Source organism: Fusarium redolens (assembly GCF_020744475.1).
Source record: "Fusarium redolens strain MPI-CAGE-AT-0023 chromosome Unknown BKA55scaffold_14, whole genome shotgun sequence".
Taxonomy (NCBI): Eukaryota; Fungi; Ascomycota; class Sordariomycetes; order Hypocreales; family Nectriaceae; genus Fusarium; species Fusarium redolens.
In genome coordinates, this window is record NW_025763677.1 from 757,645 (window position 1) to 773,849 (window position 16,205).

General features: G+C 49.1%; 6 protein-coding genes across 6 annotated transcripts; 5 read left to right on the forward strand and 1 right to left on the reverse strand.

The window, feature by feature from the left end:
* Positions 1–411: 411 nt before the first annotated feature.
* Positions 412–1,994, forward strand: BKA55DRAFT_678505 (uncharacterized protein). Its single transcript, XM_046198142.1, has 4 exons — positions 412–904; positions 963–1,177; positions 1,236–1,302; positions 1,377–1,994. The coding sequence occupies exons 1-4, from the start codon at positions 829–831 to the stop codon at positions 1,748–1,750; spliced, it is 732 nt and encodes a 243-aa protein (XP_046045941.1). The 5' UTR covers positions 412–828; the 3' UTR covers positions 1,751–1,994.
* Positions 1,995–3,086: 1,092 nt separating this feature from the next.
* On the forward strand, positions 3,087–5,885 carry BKA55DRAFT_596756 (glycosyl hydrolase family 81-domain-containing protein; the record flags this gene model as incomplete). The annotated part of the gene is made up of 11 exons (XM_046195989.1): positions 3,087–3,125; positions 3,304–3,572; positions 3,603–3,646; positions 3,722–4,107; positions 4,159–4,382; positions 4,430–4,717; positions 4,781–4,962; positions 5,130–5,209; positions 5,258–5,340; positions 5,392–5,471; positions 5,572–5,885. The coding sequence occupies 11 exons, from the start codon at positions 3,087–3,089 to the stop codon at positions 5,883–5,885; spliced, it is 1,989 nt and encodes a 662-aa protein (XP_046045942.1).
* A 266-nt stretch (positions 5,886–6,151) lies between these two features.
* Positions 6,152–6,997, reverse strand: BKA55DRAFT_519490 (Alpha/Beta hydrolase protein; the record flags this gene model as incomplete). The annotated part of the gene is made up of 1 exon (XM_046188347.1): positions 6,152–6,997. The coding sequence occupies one exon, from the start codon at positions 6,995–6,997 to the stop codon at positions 6,152–6,154; it is 846 nt and encodes a 281-aa protein (XP_046045943.1).
* Positions 6,998–8,844: 1,847 nt separating this feature from the next.
* Positions 8,845–11,820, forward strand: BKA55DRAFT_542747 (glycosyl hydrolases family 31-domain-containing protein; the record flags this gene model as incomplete). Its single annotated transcript, XM_046190514.1, has 3 exons — positions 8,845–9,449; positions 9,503–11,115; positions 11,162–11,820. 3 exons carry the CDS (start codon positions 8,845–8,847, stop codon positions 11,818–11,820), a joined length of 2,877 nt encoding a protein of 958 aa, XP_046045944.1.
* A 637-nt stretch (positions 11,821–12,457) lies between these two features.
* Positions 12,458–14,331, forward strand: BKA55DRAFT_519918 (major facilitator superfamily domain-containing protein; the record flags this gene model as incomplete). Its single annotated transcript, XM_046188376.1, has 6 exons — positions 12,458–12,646; positions 12,709–12,812; positions 12,866–13,213; positions 13,261–13,401; positions 13,451–13,625; positions 13,684–14,331. 6 exons carry the CDS (start codon positions 12,458–12,460, stop codon positions 14,329–14,331), a joined length of 1,605 nt encoding a protein of 534 aa, XP_046045945.1.
* Positions 14,332–15,077: 746 nt separating this feature from the next.
* BKA55DRAFT_706682 (uncharacterized protein) lies at positions 15,078–16,084 on the forward strand (the record flags this gene model as incomplete). The annotated part of the gene is made up of 2 exons (XM_046200700.1): positions 15,078–15,282; positions 15,337–16,084. The coding sequence occupies 2 exons, from the start codon at positions 15,078–15,080 to the stop codon at positions 16,002–16,004; spliced, it is 873 nt and encodes a 290-aa protein (XP_046045946.1). The 3' UTR covers positions 16,005–16,084.
* Positions 16,085–16,205: the final 121 nt, after the last annotated feature.

Here is a 16,205-nt window from a genome sequence, read left to right on the forward strand (position 1 = left end):
GCTAAGCGATGTAATGGTGATCTCACTATCGCATGAATTGTGTCCCTCTGAGGCGCCATGTATTTGGATCAACACGCACTAGACCAGCCAGCTCGAGCTCCTGACTGCCCATGCGCAGCACATTGTGCGCCAATTGTGTGTGTGCATGAGATGGTTTGAGGCATAGCTACTTTCCAGAAATGGACATTCAGCTCTGAAATCGGATGAGGGGAAACGCCAATCGTGCCCGTTTTAGATCCATTTTGAACCGTTGTCCGTTGTGGCTTGGTCCTAATTAGTCTAGAATGTAGATAACCGGCGTGCTACGGGTGATACCAGCCAGCCACCTAAGCAACACCACTCTACAAAGAAGTACATTTTGAGAAAGATGTGGACTGCAGCTGCAGATGCACTATCGCCTACACTCCATTGCCCGCTTCCCGAGCGCGCCACGACGCCAGTATCACAACCTTCACCTCACATAGTTCGATAATTGTTTTAGCGTTGAAATAGCTGGGCCCTGTGAGACTACGGAGCAGACGCTCCCAGGGTCCATGGAAGAGAACCTAGATGGTTGAGATTTAGTCAAACTCAATTCGCTCGAGAGCAGCCGTAGGCCAGAAAGGGTCTATTGCTAGATCTAGACTTTGAAAAGCTGGCTTGGACCCCTGGGTAAACTCTCTAGCTCGATACAGTTATCGAGCTGCATTTCTCTCAAAGCTGTGGTCGTTCTGATAATCCTGCCCTCCCCTCATTCTTTTTAACCAGCCAAGTGAAGCTGCAGTCGCAAGCCATCCTCCGTCTTCATTCTCCCTCTCATCCATTCTCACTGTCACCAAGCTGTTCACAATGTTTCCCCAGTCTCTGTCGCAAGCCGCCATCATAGCGACTCTTTGTCTCGCAGGCCTGACGTCCGCTGTGAGGGGTAAGCTTTCCCTTGGCGTGATCACAATCATAAATGGGCCTTCAGTAACCAAGTGTAGAATCTGGTGATCCCAGCCCTGTTACCATCTCAGTGTCGAGCTCGACCACAACCGTGAGGGCGGGCGAAACGAAGATCGGCAACCCTGACGACAAGGTGATGGCACCTTGCGCTGGCCACATCACACAGTGTGGTATCGAGGACAAAGCCAAGATTGTTTACGTACCGAAAACCACCATAACCATCACCAATGAGATTGTCACAACCTCGGTCGTGGTAGGTTTCAGCCGCAAAGTCCCTATGCTCAAGACAGACATGCTAAGGCAACAATCAGGTGCTTCCGCCTCAAATTAACGTTATTGAGAGTGTCACGGTCGAAACCGTCACCAACACAACCAAGGGTCAGTACATGGCAATCTGGATCTTCCAAAATGCAAGATGCAGGGATAAGAAACTGATCTGAAATGACATCAAGGCCACTGTCGTGAGACCGTCTATCTCCCCGGCGAACCCGTTCAAGTCACAGTCGATGTCCTAGTTGTCACTACCGAAGAAATCCAACCCATTTCAAACACTACCAGCTGGATTACCCACACTGTTACCGCCAGTGCAATCGAGCAATGTTTCCTTGAGAGGTACACCGCCCTCGGACAGGGTCCGGGAAGCCCAGTGCCTTCAGCACCAGTTGTGTTGGCATCCGCCCGTTCATCCGACAGCGTCAGCCCGGCCGCGTCTACACCTGCAGCATCAGATGAAAGCCACTCTGCAGATGATTCTGCTCAGAAGCCTTTGGATCCGGATGATGATCTACCCGCGGTGATGGGGTCAGATGGTGAGATGTGGAGTTAAAGTGGCCAGGCAAGGTATGACTTCACCATGACTCGGGACAAGGGGTTCGAGAAGGCTTGATATGCAGTCAGGGCTTGATGTGGAGCCGTTGTTGTCAAATATTCTATGTATTTGGAGTATGAATATCTTGCAATAAGAAGTAATAAGTGTTCAGACATTTACTCCTGATCACCTTGCCTCGATAGTGTAATTCTGTCCTCAGATTACTAGATTAACAATGTTCTTTGACATTATAAATGCCTGGAATATGATGGATTCATATTTCTCTTCAACATCTTTTCCTCATTCCGGTAAATTCCTTCTTGGGTTAGATAATAGGACTTGGCCGACTAGATTTGGTAGATTATCATCTTGTGATCACACGAGAGAGGAAGGTGGCCCATGCAGCCTGGCTGTCTGACCACAAAAAGTAGTAGGTGGGCTACACTAAGGCATCACTGCTCTTTTTACCCATGCCATGACAACCCTTCCCTGGCCATCGTCGGGTTTGTGATAGTAGGACCGACTATGGCATATTTTAGTCAATATCTAATCTTGATGTGTATCTAGATATATCCTTGCGAGCTCTACTTTGAGATGTAAATTGACATCAACAGTTTATGGTATCCCTACGGGATGGAAAAAGCGAACATCGAGGGTATCCCAATTAACCCCGACTTTTAATTCGTGACGCTTTTGTTCCCTCCTCTTTTGCGAACTCAAACTTTAGAGAGCATATTAAGAGCTCTGAACTGTAGGAACAGTTCCCCGGTTGCAAGAGAACTGAAGAGATTGGTTTGGAGAGAATATTCATCCAGTACCAGTCAGTGGGGGACGGAGACCTGCCACCAAAACGACTTTCGTCCATTTGCATGGACCCCTGAAGTTTCCCTTCCTCCAATTTGACGAATTCCCAGCAGTGAGCTGTCGTCTGTTGTTCGGTACTTACAACCGAGCAGCCTATCCCGCTCCGGCCTCCATGGTTGGCTGTGTGTTTGCGGGGACCCCACATGAGCCTGGCTAGATCTCCAGGTTCTTATTAGTATGAAACCTGGAGAAAGACCCAAGGAAGCGAGCTACTTTCGTCGAGGGGTAGTATTACCGAGCAAGCAGTCCGACGATGCTAGCATTGGTGAGCTCACGACATTGTAGTCGAACGGTGGTGCCCCTTAAATCTAACCTTAAAGTTGATCCTCTGGAAACTTTATTCGAACAGCTACAGTTATTGGATGGCCAACCACTGTAGCTTCGTCTTTGGCTGCGTGTCTCATTCCTTCCAATTTTACATATCGTCTCAACTGCCCACGATCATGTTGAGACAGGGTATAGGTTGTACCATGTAGCTCTTTCATGCGGCATGGGCATGTCTGGAAATCAGGACGTCTTCACCACCCAGGTTCATTAAGGATATCATGTTCTTGCAGTAGGGCCGATATTAGATCATATGGAGCCGGAGAGGATATCTCGCCGTGGAATCAACCCTTCCGCATCCCAAATCTGGAGAGGCAGAGGGAAGTGCCCATCATTCAATTATAAAGAGTGCTATGTGTAATTAGAATGAATAAACAGAATAGAGAATCGCAACAACACCTTTTCCTTACGAATCGTCCCTGGATGGTCACGGTGTTTGCTTTGGGATCGGTCAAGATCACAACTTTGACGGCACCTCCATCAAGGTGCCTACTCAGCGAGATTGGCGTGCTTCGTTCAGTGAACACAGCGGGACTTTTGATAGCCATAAAGCTATCGCGTTCGACACTCAGACAATGGCAGTCCAGTACTTCCAAGACGACTCGTCTATGACAGCACATCTTGTACCAGGGTCGCCGTACATGACCTTCGAGTAAAAGTCTGCAACTCCGCTGTTGACAAGATTGAACGGAGGCATCAAGTCGTTTAACGGGAAGGCTCTGAGCGGTGCGATACTGGTAAGTGGTTCACGTTCATGAGAAGCATTATGAGATGTGCTGACCGAGACTAAACAAAATATAGTGAGTGACCAAGGCACCAAGTTTACCATCGTCGGCACAAAGGGCACCACATATCTGATCTATTCGGACTCAACCATCAAGCTTACCGCCAAGACTGACAATGAGAACAAAGGGACCCTTGTTGCGAGCGACAAGTTCAGCGGCATCATCCGACTGGTGATGCTTAGGGATCCTAGCCATCAGACACTCTTGAATTCCTATTCAACGGCGTACCCTGTGTCAGTGGCTCAAGATTATTCCATCAGTGTTGATTCAGGCACGGTGACTTTCAAGTGGGAGACAAAGGGCACTGGTGACTTGCTAATGCTCACCTGGCCGCATCATCGCGAAGCGCTACAGAGCCCTAACTCTCCTCAGCCAACAGCTCTGAGCTATTTGACCTTGAAGGTAAGTAGTCTTGATGGCTATTTGACTTTCCATGATGGATAATCCTCTTAGGGGTGGATATACCCAACGCTCGGAAATACTTGGAGATTGACGTACAAGTTGAGTGCGATAACTTGGAACGCGCCGCGTGACGTGGATCCCTCCTGTAAGGAATCAGTTGTGAACGGTCTCAAATACGAGGTCGGCCAACTCGACGCGTCCAAGGCTCCTGCGCCAAACGATTTCTACTTTTGGGGCGGCACGCTCGCTGCTAAGTCCCGTCTAGCACTGATCGCGTAGGTAGTGGTGGTATCTTGATGGATCAGGGCTGACTCATATGCAGTGATCACGTTCGAAGCAAGGATCTCATCGACCCCGTTATCAAATATCTGAAGGCGTCTTACGACGGCTGGTTCAGCGCAGCCAGCAAGACTCTCCCTGCTTATGAGACAACTTGGGGCGGCGTTATTAGTAAAGAGGGTGCCACAAATTCCAGGGTCGACTTTGGCAACGGCTACTTCAACGATCATCACTTCCACTACGGTTGCTTTCTTCATATCGCCGCAGTGATCGCCAAGTACGATGCAAACTGGCTGAACCAGCACAAAGGATACGTCACCCTTTTTGCCCAGTAAGTTCAGGATGCGACTTGGTTTTGCCTAAGGACTCTGATGCTGACCGGCAACCTCAACAGAGACATCATCAACCCTTCAGCGGAAGATCTCTACTTTCCAATCACACGTTGTCGAGATTGGTTCGCCGGCCATTCATGGGCATCTGGCATTGCTAACGGGGTGGGTAGCCGCGATCAAGAATCTGTCGGCGAGGCTGTCAATGGTTACTGCGGCGCGATGCACTGGGCCGCGATAGCGCTTGGTCCGGAACACGCCAACTTTGCTAGACTCCTGCTCGCCATGAAACAGTAGGCTGCTAGAGTATACTGGTACCTCTACCCGGGCGCTGGTAAAGATGATCCAACCAACCCTTACCCCGAGGCCAAGTTTAGGGATCTGATCACTGTCGGCAATGTGATGGGCTGGCAGACGGGGCCTGGCTGTTCTGGGGTGCTGAGAAGGTGCAGATTGCTGCGATCCAGATTCTTCCAGTCACACCTGTCAACGAGGTAAGAGTGCTTTGACCTAAACTGATGATTGTGGCTTACACAGGGCAGGTTATGTACGACGCCGAGTGGGTCAGTAATGTTTTCTCTTACACGATGCCGGAGCTAGCGAATGCATCATACGCCGACTCATGGTACGTATTTTGATCTTACAAATTTTCAATTCTGGATTGCTGAAGAAGTAGGAAATCTGTCATCTACGTAGCCTATGCCAACGCCAAACCGCAAGAAGCTGCTGCATGGAGCACCAACCTGAGCGACTGGGGTGCGTTCAGAATACGCCCAGCAATTACAAGATAGTTAACTGGCATATCTCCAACTACGGGCTCTGGAAATACATACACGAACGAACTGTATTTCATCAGCACGCGTCTCGACCAATAACGCCGATACCTTCTCTAGTGCCTATGTCCCTAACGCTGGTATCCTGCAACTCACCAGGAACAAGCAATTTGTGACGGCGGATCAGTCTGGCGCCTCGGCGCTCTCGGCAGCTCGCGCAACGGCGAGTACCTGGGAGCGATTTGCCATCCGTCCGAAAGTGGGTGAGAGCCAGGGTGTGCTTTCCATCAAAGTAGCTAGTAACGGGAAGTATGTGAGAGTTAGCGGTGATGGATCACTGGTTAATGATGGTGCGGTTGAGGAAAACGCCACTGGGTTTCGCTTTGTCAACGCCTGATATAGTGCCGGACAACTTTCCTAGTGTTTTGGACTGCAAGGTATTGAGTCCTTACAACCGACTTACTATCTTCCTTACTTCCTTTCTTTCTTTTTCCTCTCATGTGAAAGCATTTGGTTTCATGTTTCACAGGGTGAAAAAATACTGTCTTCTTTAGTCTATCCACTTCGTACATCGTGCGGCTTGAGTCTTCTTCTATCGCTTTCTTCTGACACAGGCTGGATTTAGTTACACTGGCATTTAAACTTTCACGACAGTGCCTTCTCTTAACTATCTGACTTCCTAAACAGCTTGAACAAACTTCCTCTCAGAGAGATCTTCTTCGCTCCTCTCAACCTGTCCCCAAAGGTCTTTTTAACCACAGTCTCGCCCTCTTCTCTCGCCTGCACTTGTATCTCTTCCTCCCGCACCTCATCTTGAGCAGCCTGCAAATGCTCCATCACCCAACAAACAGCCTCCCTCACAGCTTCCGGTTTCTCAATAATTACATCATGACTGACATCCGGGATATGGATATATCGATTATTCCTTGAAAGTTGCAGCTGTGCCTTTTTCAACCTCTCATCTTCCTTATCCGTCGCGTCTAAAAGCTTTTTCTGCATCAGGAGGGTTGGGCTGGCGAGGTTCTGCTCTGCAGCGATGGCTTGATCATATTGTAGCTGTTTCCATTTCAGAGTGTTTCCTCGAATAACGACGAGTGGTTTGTTTCCCAAGATCTTCTTGTTGTATTGTCGTTGTTCGAGTTGGGGGTCTATCGTTGGCTCTGCACCTGTTTCGGCGAGAACTATTCCTGCGACTTGGTGCGGCCTCGCTTCGAGGAACAGCCTTGCGAAGGTGCCGCCGTATGAATGGGCGATCAAGACATATTTCTTGGGCCACTTCCTGCTGTCTAGAAATTCCAATAGTTCTGAGATAGCTGTATCGGTTCTAACATATGGATCTTGCCTATCCCAGAGCAGAAGCTGGTACGCGGGTCGAAGCAGTTCTGCTAAAGACCCCCAAGATTTGCAGGAGTCGCCTGAGCCGTGGAAGAAGATGACTAAAGGATACAAGCTGCCTGGGTTCCCGACTATCTCGAACTTTGTAATGGTATTTTGTGTTGCTTGTGCCATTTCTTTTGTTGTTGGCATTTCATTGAAACGGCTGAGACCTGACAATCGGTGAGAGTAAGCAGAGTGGGTCAATGCGACTCAATGGATTGTTGGGTTTCATTGCTGCCTGCGACATCACGAGATTGATAGCACATCTTGAATTTCAGAAAGCTGGTGCCTGGCAAGATAATCCGTGAGCGGTTTTCAATTTATGAAGGAATAATCTCGAGATTTGTTTCATAGGCATTGGTGATATGGAGGAGTAGAGAAGTCATTGCGTGATAAATATAACGCGGGATAGCATAAAAATCCTGGTATCTCCTTGGCACACTGTAAATGTTTCAGAAGAGCTCACCAGTTAATCTGCACTCCCGCGACCCGAGACTCTAACTTGCAGATATCCCGGCAAGCGAAGTCCTGGTGCGTTATGATGTCACATGCCGGGCCGTCGCACAATGAAACTAGGCTTGATTCATAGCTGAACTCAACCGCCACCAACACAGCGGTTCACATAGTTTAAACCGACATCGTATAACAATAATTACCATCAAATCAACCCATATAATGCGTAAGCATATTCTGTCGTAAATGATCCAACAAGAGCACAAGAGGAACAACAATTCGCTTCTTACCCTGCACCTCAAGCCCGCTTCTACCCGGTAATCCCGTAGCCGAGGCTTCCAATCGCCTTTCTCACAAGAGTCATCCCATTATTACTCAATCTTGTTAGCGACAGGACAAGGCAAAAGTTCCGCCGTGAAGCTATCCACAGTCGTGCTATTCCGATCATCAGATGAACTGCAGGGTTTGTCCTGATTGACATAATTGACCGAGATGGCTACGACTTGGCGGGATGCGATGCAGAGTAGTGACAAAATAACTCAGCAACCTCTCTCTGTTGACATAGGTCAGTTTAGGTGGTGATTTTTGGCTATATTTCAGACCAGCAAGGATTGTCGGGAATTTCCCCATGCGCTACTCACTTCCCCATGGGAATCATGGCTTGGGCCTGGGGATTAGCACTAAAAGAACATGGTCTCCAGCAGCTAATACGAGTGCCACCGAGTCACAGACCGAAGTCGGCCCAATAATTGGGGAGAAGAGGGAGTGGTGATGCAATGACTGCATGTACCCTCGGATGGCAAGGATGCATCACTATCAGATTTCTTTCTGACACATAGTATACAGGGCCATGAAATTGTTAGTCTCGGATCATGGTTGAAAACTAGGACTTCTTACTCAAAGTCGCAGCCACACTCAGTTCTGAAGCTGATCAAACCAACCCACGATCATTACCCAAAGTAAACACGCTCCATTTTCCAATCCCATTCATTCGTCAATGCCTCTCATCCGTTTTCACGAACTTCTTCAATTATGCATAACGTTCGGCCCGACATTGAGCCAATCCCATGCTTGAACCGTTACTCACCCAGCCGATTAATTTTACCATCACACTTTTTCTCTCCTCTGACCTTGTTTAAAAAAAAGCTGGGGAAAGCTTCTGCCAACCCCGCAAATGGAGCCTCCGCTCTTGAAGATCATGCATCCTTGCACAGCATCACGCAACGAAAACCTGGTCCCGGCTCTTTTCTCGGCCATAACTTAGCTTAAGCTTGAGTGCTTCTTCAAGGGTTCACTGTAATGACGACCGTTGTAGCAGGCTTTCCATCAGGAGTCTCCCTCATCGGGTATGTCACTTGGTTCCTGGGCGGCGGAGTCTCCGCACCAGGGTAGCAGAGCTGCAAGGTAGCAAGCATCATGACGAGACGATTCAAGGTCACCATGCCAAGACCAAATCCGTATATATAACCAAGCTTCGTAGACAATGATGGCTTTGTTCTTCAGCAACCAGCTCTTCTCATTCAATCATGTTCTTCAAGACGCTGCTCACTTCAGCCGTTGCCTTTGGCACTGCTTTTGCGCAGAGCAAGGCTGGCGTTGGAGACCTCGACAAACCCCGCAGAGACCTCTTCGAGAAGGATCTCTCCAAATGTCCCGGTTACAAAGCCATCAAGCATAGAGAGACGAAATCAGGCTTCTACGCTGATTTGTCCCTTGCGGGACAGGCCTGCGATGTCTTTGGTGTTGATCTCCCCGAGCTGAAGCTCGAGGTTGAGTACCAAACTGAAGATCGTCTGCACGTCAAGATCTTGGATACGAATAACACCGTTTACCAGGTCCCTGATGATATCTTTCCTCGTCCTGGTTATGGACAGTGGGCTTCGCCTAAGAACTCGAAGCTCAAGTTTGACTTCAAGGCAGATCCTTTTTCGTTCACTGTGACGAGGAAGGATTCTGGGGAAGTGCTTTTTGACACTTCGGGCAGTCAGCTGGTTTTTGAGAGCCAGTACTTGTACCTCAAGACGAAGCTTCCTGAGAGGCCTTATCTTTATGGTCTTGGTGAGCATAGTGATCCTTTCATGCTCAATGCCACCAACTACACCCGCACAATTTACACTCGCGATGCTTATGGGTAAGTTACCTGATATTTCTTATCGTTTTGGGACGAATGCTAATGCTTTTCAGTTGCCCCAACGGACAGAACCTCTATGGAGCTCACCCCATTTACTTCGACCACCGCAAGGGCGGCACCCACGGTGTCTTCCTCCTCAACTCCAACGGCATGGATGTCTTCATCGACAAGAAGAACGGCAACCAATTCCTAGAGTACAACATCATCGGCGGTGTTCTCGACTTCTACTTCATCGCTGGCCCTTCACCCCGCGACGTCGCCAAGCAGTACGCTGAGATCACAAGCCTTCCTCTCATGACGCCCTACTGGGGTCTTGGTTTCCATCAGTGCAGATATGGATACCGAGATGTCTATGAAGTCGCTGGCGTTGTGGCCAATTACTCAGCTGCTAAAATTCCGCTGGAGACGATGTGGACTGATATCGACTACATGGACCGCCGTCGAATCTTCACTATCGACCCCAAGAGATTCCCTGCTGATAAGTACAAGGATCTCGTTGACACTATTCATGCTCGTGATCAGCACTACATAGTCATGGTTGATCCCGCTGTGTACGACATGGAGCCAAACACGGCCCTCACCAAAGGTCTTGAGTACGACACCTTCATGAAGGAGCCCAATGGTACGGACTACAGAGGTGTTGTCTGGGCTGGACCCAGTGTATTCCCCGACTGGTTCAACCCCAACTCTCAAGAGTACTGGAACTATCTTTTCCAGAACTTCTTCGATGGCGAGCACGGTCCTGATATTGATGCTCTCTGGATCGATATGAATGAGCCTGCCAACTTCTTCAACCGCCCTTACCCTGGTAACAACACCACTCCCGAGAACTTCGCCAAGGTCGATGGTGATCCTCCCAAGGCTCCTCCCGTTCGAGACGGTCCTCCTGCCCGAATTCCTGGCTTCCCTGAGAGCCTTCAGCCACCCTCTCTTCGCTCCAACAAGCGTGAGGTTACGTCCATCGCCAAGACCACTAAGCGCTCCGTTCAAGTCCGCAGCACTCCTCGCAACCGCGGTGTTGGTCGCTGGGCATCTACCCGCAAGGTCTGGGGCCAGAACAAGTACGGTCGTCCTGGCCACGGCTGGCAGAACGGCAAGAAGACTGGCTCTGGCTGTGGTCCTGATGAGTGCAAGGGTCTTCCTAACCGAGAGCTCATCCAGCCTCCTTACATGATTCAGAACGGCGCTGGACCTACACTGGCTGACAGTACCACCGACACCGATCTCGTTCAGAGCGGAGATTATGTTCAGTATGATACGCACAACTTGTATGGTGCTCAGATGTCTTCTCACTCTCACAACGCTATGCGCTCGCGACGCCCTGATAAGCGTGCTCTCGTCATCACACGAAGTACCTTTGCTGGTTCTGGCAAGGATGTTTCGCACTGGCTTGGAGATAACCTTTCTCAGTGGGATCAGTACCGCTTCTCAATCTCTCAGATCTTGCAGTTCGCTTCTATCTACCAGATTCCCGTCGTTGGTGCTGATGTCTGTGGCTTTGGTGGCAACGTCACCGAGACCCTTTGTGCACGATGGGCTACCCTTGGAAGCTTCTACACTTTCTTCCGCAACCACGCCGATATTACTTCTCAGTCTCAGGAGTTTTACCGCTGGCCCAAAGTCACTGAGGCTGCTCGCAATGGTATCTCCATCCGATACCAGCTCCGTAAGTTACACTTTCCCTTCATCTGAGCGATTGCTAACAGGAACAGTTGACTACATCTACACTGCCATCTACAAGCAGAACCAGACCGGTACTCCTACTTTGAACCCCATGTTCTTCAACTACCCAAAGGACAAGAACACCTACTCCATCGACCTCCAGTTCTTCTACGGTGACGGTATCCTCGTCAGCCCTGTCACCAAGGAGAACAGCACCAAGCTTGAGTACTACCTCCCCGACGACATCTTCTACGAGTGGTCCACCGGCAAGCCCGTCCGCGGCAAGGGTCAGTATGAGTCCGCCGAGGTTGAAGTCACCGACATCATGGTCCACTACAAGGGCGGTATCATCTACCCCCAGCGCGCCGAGAGCGCCAACACAACCAAAGCTCTCCGCCAGAAGGGTTTCAACCTCGTCATCGCCCCCGGTCTCGACGGAAAGGCCGAAGGTTCTCTGTACCTCGATGACGGCGAGTCTGTTGTTCAGGACACTGCTTCTGAGATCGACTTCAAGTACAAGAAGGGCAAGTTGAGCTTTGATGGAACTTTTGAGTATGATGCTGGTGTTGGCATTGAGACTATTACTGTTCTGGGTGTCAAGTCTCAGCCTAAGGGTACAAACCATGCCGAGTATGATGCTGAGAACAAGAAGCTTGTGTTTGCCACGGATATTCCGTTGACGCGGAAGTGTCACGTTGACTTGTTCTGAGTTGGATATGATGAGACTTGATTATGATTATGATTCTAGCTATGACGATAGTTTACAGAAAATTTAGCTTTTGTTTGACAATTTTGAACAAATATTAATTTGATTATTTTCTCTGCTATTCGTGATACTTCGAGCGCCAAGTTTCTCAGAAATGTTTGCAAATGTCTTTCGGTAGTGCTGAGCAAAGTAGGTTAGCTTATCTCGTTGTATCCAACTCATAATGAGGATAAGGAAAGCTTAAAAGATAGAGCAGATAGTATGTGGATTCTATTACATGTCGATATCATCGCGCTGCGTGGACAGCTCATGATGAACATAGGAGTCAAGTGACGCACTATGGGTATTTGACAGGCAGGCTTGATAGATTCGTTGTCGAACGACGAGGAATACTGGTGGAGCAATTGACCAAGACAGCTCATTCTCCCAATGATACAAAGCTGACGTAGTAGGGAATGACAAAGAGAGTGGAGATCTGCATTAACGTGGTCTGACATGGACATACGGTCACAGCTGCGTTGCTGACTTATTTTCCCGAATAGTTTAAGCGGCCGATGTCTGAACCACCACTACAAAAGCCAACGATGTAAAATTCTCTGCCTTCAACCAGGACTGATAATTTTATTTCTGGTGAGAAATTATGGCGACGACTCAGACAACTCTCCAAGCACCCTTCGAGACAGTTTCCCTCGAAAGACGGAGCCAAAATGAAGATCCCCCAGAGACTCGTCGGGCGGGGCGAGTCTTTGAAGCTGACTTTGCATTCACGACAAGTCCAGCATCACGTCGACTAATCATCTCCTTGCTGGTTTGCGCAAACACTATTCAAGTAAGTCATCCATTGAATAAATAGCCGAAACTGTTTGGATCATCTACTGACTTGTCGGAAAGTTCATATCCAACTCTGTTACCATCGCCGGCGGCCTCGCTTTGAGTAAAGATCTTGGGCGTGAATCGGGTCCTGGAAAAGCCAATTGGATGGTCGCTTCATATCCGTAAGTCTATACCCTGTCATGGCTGTTTTGCTACACGCTGCTAATATCTGTAGACTCACTCAAGGTGCATTCGTCCTGGTGACAGGTCGACTGGGCGCCATCTACGGCCATTCTCAACTCACCCTTCTCGGCTGTGCAATCTTCACCCTATTTTCTCTCACCAATGCCTTCGTTAAAACATATGACTCATTCATCGCCATGCGCGCTTTGACTGGTGTTGGTGGAGGTGTCTTCATGCCTAATGCTGTCTCAATCATAACTACCATGGTTCCGCCAGGTCGATCGCGAAATGTCGTACTGGGGTTCTTCGCAGCTTCGCCTCCACTGGGAGGAATGATTGGAGCATTGCTGACGGGTGTATTTATGGATAACGTGAATTGGATGTGGCTTTTTGTTCTCATGTAAGTGTTCTGTTGCTCTGTTAAGCGATGACTGACATATGTATTAGCGCTGGTATCTCGGCATTAAATCTGGCTTGGTTGATGTACCTCATGCCAAAGGAAACCCCAGTTGACAAAGGAGGGCATATTGATGTTCCCGGAATCTTTTTGGGACTAGGAAGTTTGCTACTCTTCAACGTAGTATGCAAGTAAGTGCAGCTTGCCTTTGGCATTCTTATCTATGACTGACCATTGTAGCCAAGCGCCATCAGCCGGATGGAACACGCCCTACGAGATAGCCCTGCTGATTCTTTCTGTCCTCATGTTCCTCGCTTTCCTCTTTTGGGAGAAGCGTTATGCCAAGGAGCCCATCATGCCACTATCCATCTTTCAGGCGCCGACTTTCACAGCTTTGGTCTTCGTTGTGCTCTTGGTGTGTCTTCCCACTGTCGGACTTCTCTTAACAGTTTGTATACTAACGCAACGAGCAGAGTTACATGGCATTCGGCATCGGTCTGTGGTACTCGACCAGTTGGCAGTACCTCCTGCGCGGAGTATCTCTCACCCAAATCGGCGTCCATTTCGTGCCATTTGGGTTCAGCTCCTTGTTCGCCGTTTTCGTTGCTGCATGGTTAATCCCACGCGTTGCAGCGCAATGGATCATGGCGATTGGTGTGACTGTGACTCTGGTTGGCAACATCCTCCTCGCGACCATGCCAGTTCAACAGACATACTGGGCGCAGCTCTTCCCAGCTATGATCCTGTACGGTTTCTGCCCTGACTTAGTATACGTCGCCGCGCAGGTGATAGCGAGCAACAGCGTCAGCCGTCGTCAACAGGGCGTAGCGAGCAGTCTGATCGGAACTCTTAACCTTTACGGAAACAGTTTAGGTCAAGGATTTGCTGGGACGATTGAGACAGAAGTTGGAACGAACAACGATGACGAGGTTAGAGGATACAGGGCAGCTCTGTACTTTGCCGCTGGCCTAGCATTGCTTGGCTTGGCTTTGGACATCTTGTTTGTCAGGCTGCCGAAGGATCAGCGCGAAGGATGGGATGATCCGTCCGATAGCGGTGAGCAAGAGCTGGATGGCATGACTACGGCTATTGAGGTTGAACGCACCGCACAGCGAACTTGAGCCGTGTCCTGGAATGAGAAATAGTCATCTGAAATAGAGGGCATATTGTTGCAAAAGATAAACACCTATTCAGTCGAGGTGGATGGTCCGCTGCTTCTCCCCTTTACAACCTTTCATGGGTCCGACCGCGGGAAAGGATGGACCAGACCAGACCCGCCAGGGCCTGAGCATGGAAAAACTGCAATCGGTCATTGAGACTATATACTCCGTATTTTACCTTCACGTTCCAATCTTGCCAATGTCTGCTTGAAGTTGGGGGGGGGGGGGGGGGCGAGGATCTTGAACCCCGACCCATAGTCCGTCGGTCGGATTTGATGGCTAAATATAACCGTGTAATAAGGATTGTAAACAATAAGACTGAAATCTTGGAATTATCTAAGCCCCATAGGCCCATGGCCATTACGCAGCAAAAGGACCCAAAAACTCCAAGGGTACCGCTGAAGGATCGCAGCCAAGACCCGTAGCGAGAGGTTTGCGCAATGCCCGATTCGTCGGGCTACAGAAGGATTAAGACGAGATAGGTCCTTATTTCGATTAAGATGTTATGGTAACGTCGACCCAAAATGCCCCCCACCTGTCAATGCATTAAAGATGTCGTATGTCCATCGTTTAGGTTCCCAGTAAAACACTTCAACTTGTTCAAATTCTCGACGACCAAAATGCGCTCCCCACTGAACCTTGCGTCGAATGCGCTACGACGAGCCGATGATGGCGAAACAGGAGAAAAAACAGATGGTTAGTGCGAGATGGCGACTATTGAAGATCAATTTCTCTGGCCTCGTCAAGGCAAAACTTGGGTGCGTGGACAAACCCAGATGGTAGGCTGGGGAGCTGGGCGCGACATCAACGGAACATGGGGTGAAGGGAGCTCAAAGGTTAAAATGGAGTTGAGGTGGTTCACAGGGAAATATGGCCCAGGCCCAGACGATCTTAAACCCATAGTTATCTTCGGTATGTCTGATGTTGGATTCTCATAACAACAAAAGCACCGCTGACTGAGTATAGACAACAAGACCTTTGACTACCCTTCCTTCGACTGGAAGTTGTGGAACCCCAACTGCACAGATACATACATGAACTACATTTGGACGATACTTGTGGATTTGGACGTTGGCGACTCGAAATTCTTACTCACGGTTTACGACGTGACGGATCGCAATGATATGAGTAGTATTGAAAGTAATTTATTCTTCATCAACGCGAACAACGGAATATCAACAGCAGATTCAAATGCTAGTACAGTAACACCAGAAGATTCACAAGAAACAACAGCCTCGACGGGACTTGCAACTGGTGCAAAAGCAGGCATTGGCGCAGGCATTGGTGTCCTTGCGCTGGTACTCCTCCTCGCCGGTTTCTTTCTCTACCGACGTAAGAAGCGACAAACACCAAGCATTGACCCAACAGATGGTTTTGAAAAGCCAGAGTTGGATGCAAAGTCAAACACCATTGCTGAAGTTGATGGAAGTGGGATATCTCCGCATCAAGCTCCGGATAGTGCGATATACGAGGCACCCGGCGTTTTGGTCCATGAGGCTCCAACTGGAGGGGAGAAGACAGTGATAGAGAAGAGGGAAGCAGCACGTCAAATTAACCAGGAACCGATTGAGATGCCGGCGGATTCACCCGTGTCGTCGCCAAAGACATCGCAGGACAGACTAAATAGGAAATAATATTAATACAAATTCGGTAGCGTCGAACCTGAACCCCAGCGTCTCACTTGGTGAACCACCGTTTCTCGATTGAAGCGACAATTTTTCGTCAACAGCTGGTCGACGGCCTTTATATCATCATTTAGAACTTTCAGCCTAACTCACCACCACGTGGCACAGCAGTCTCACATTCGTGGTTAGTGTATAAGCAAGCTGACCCCT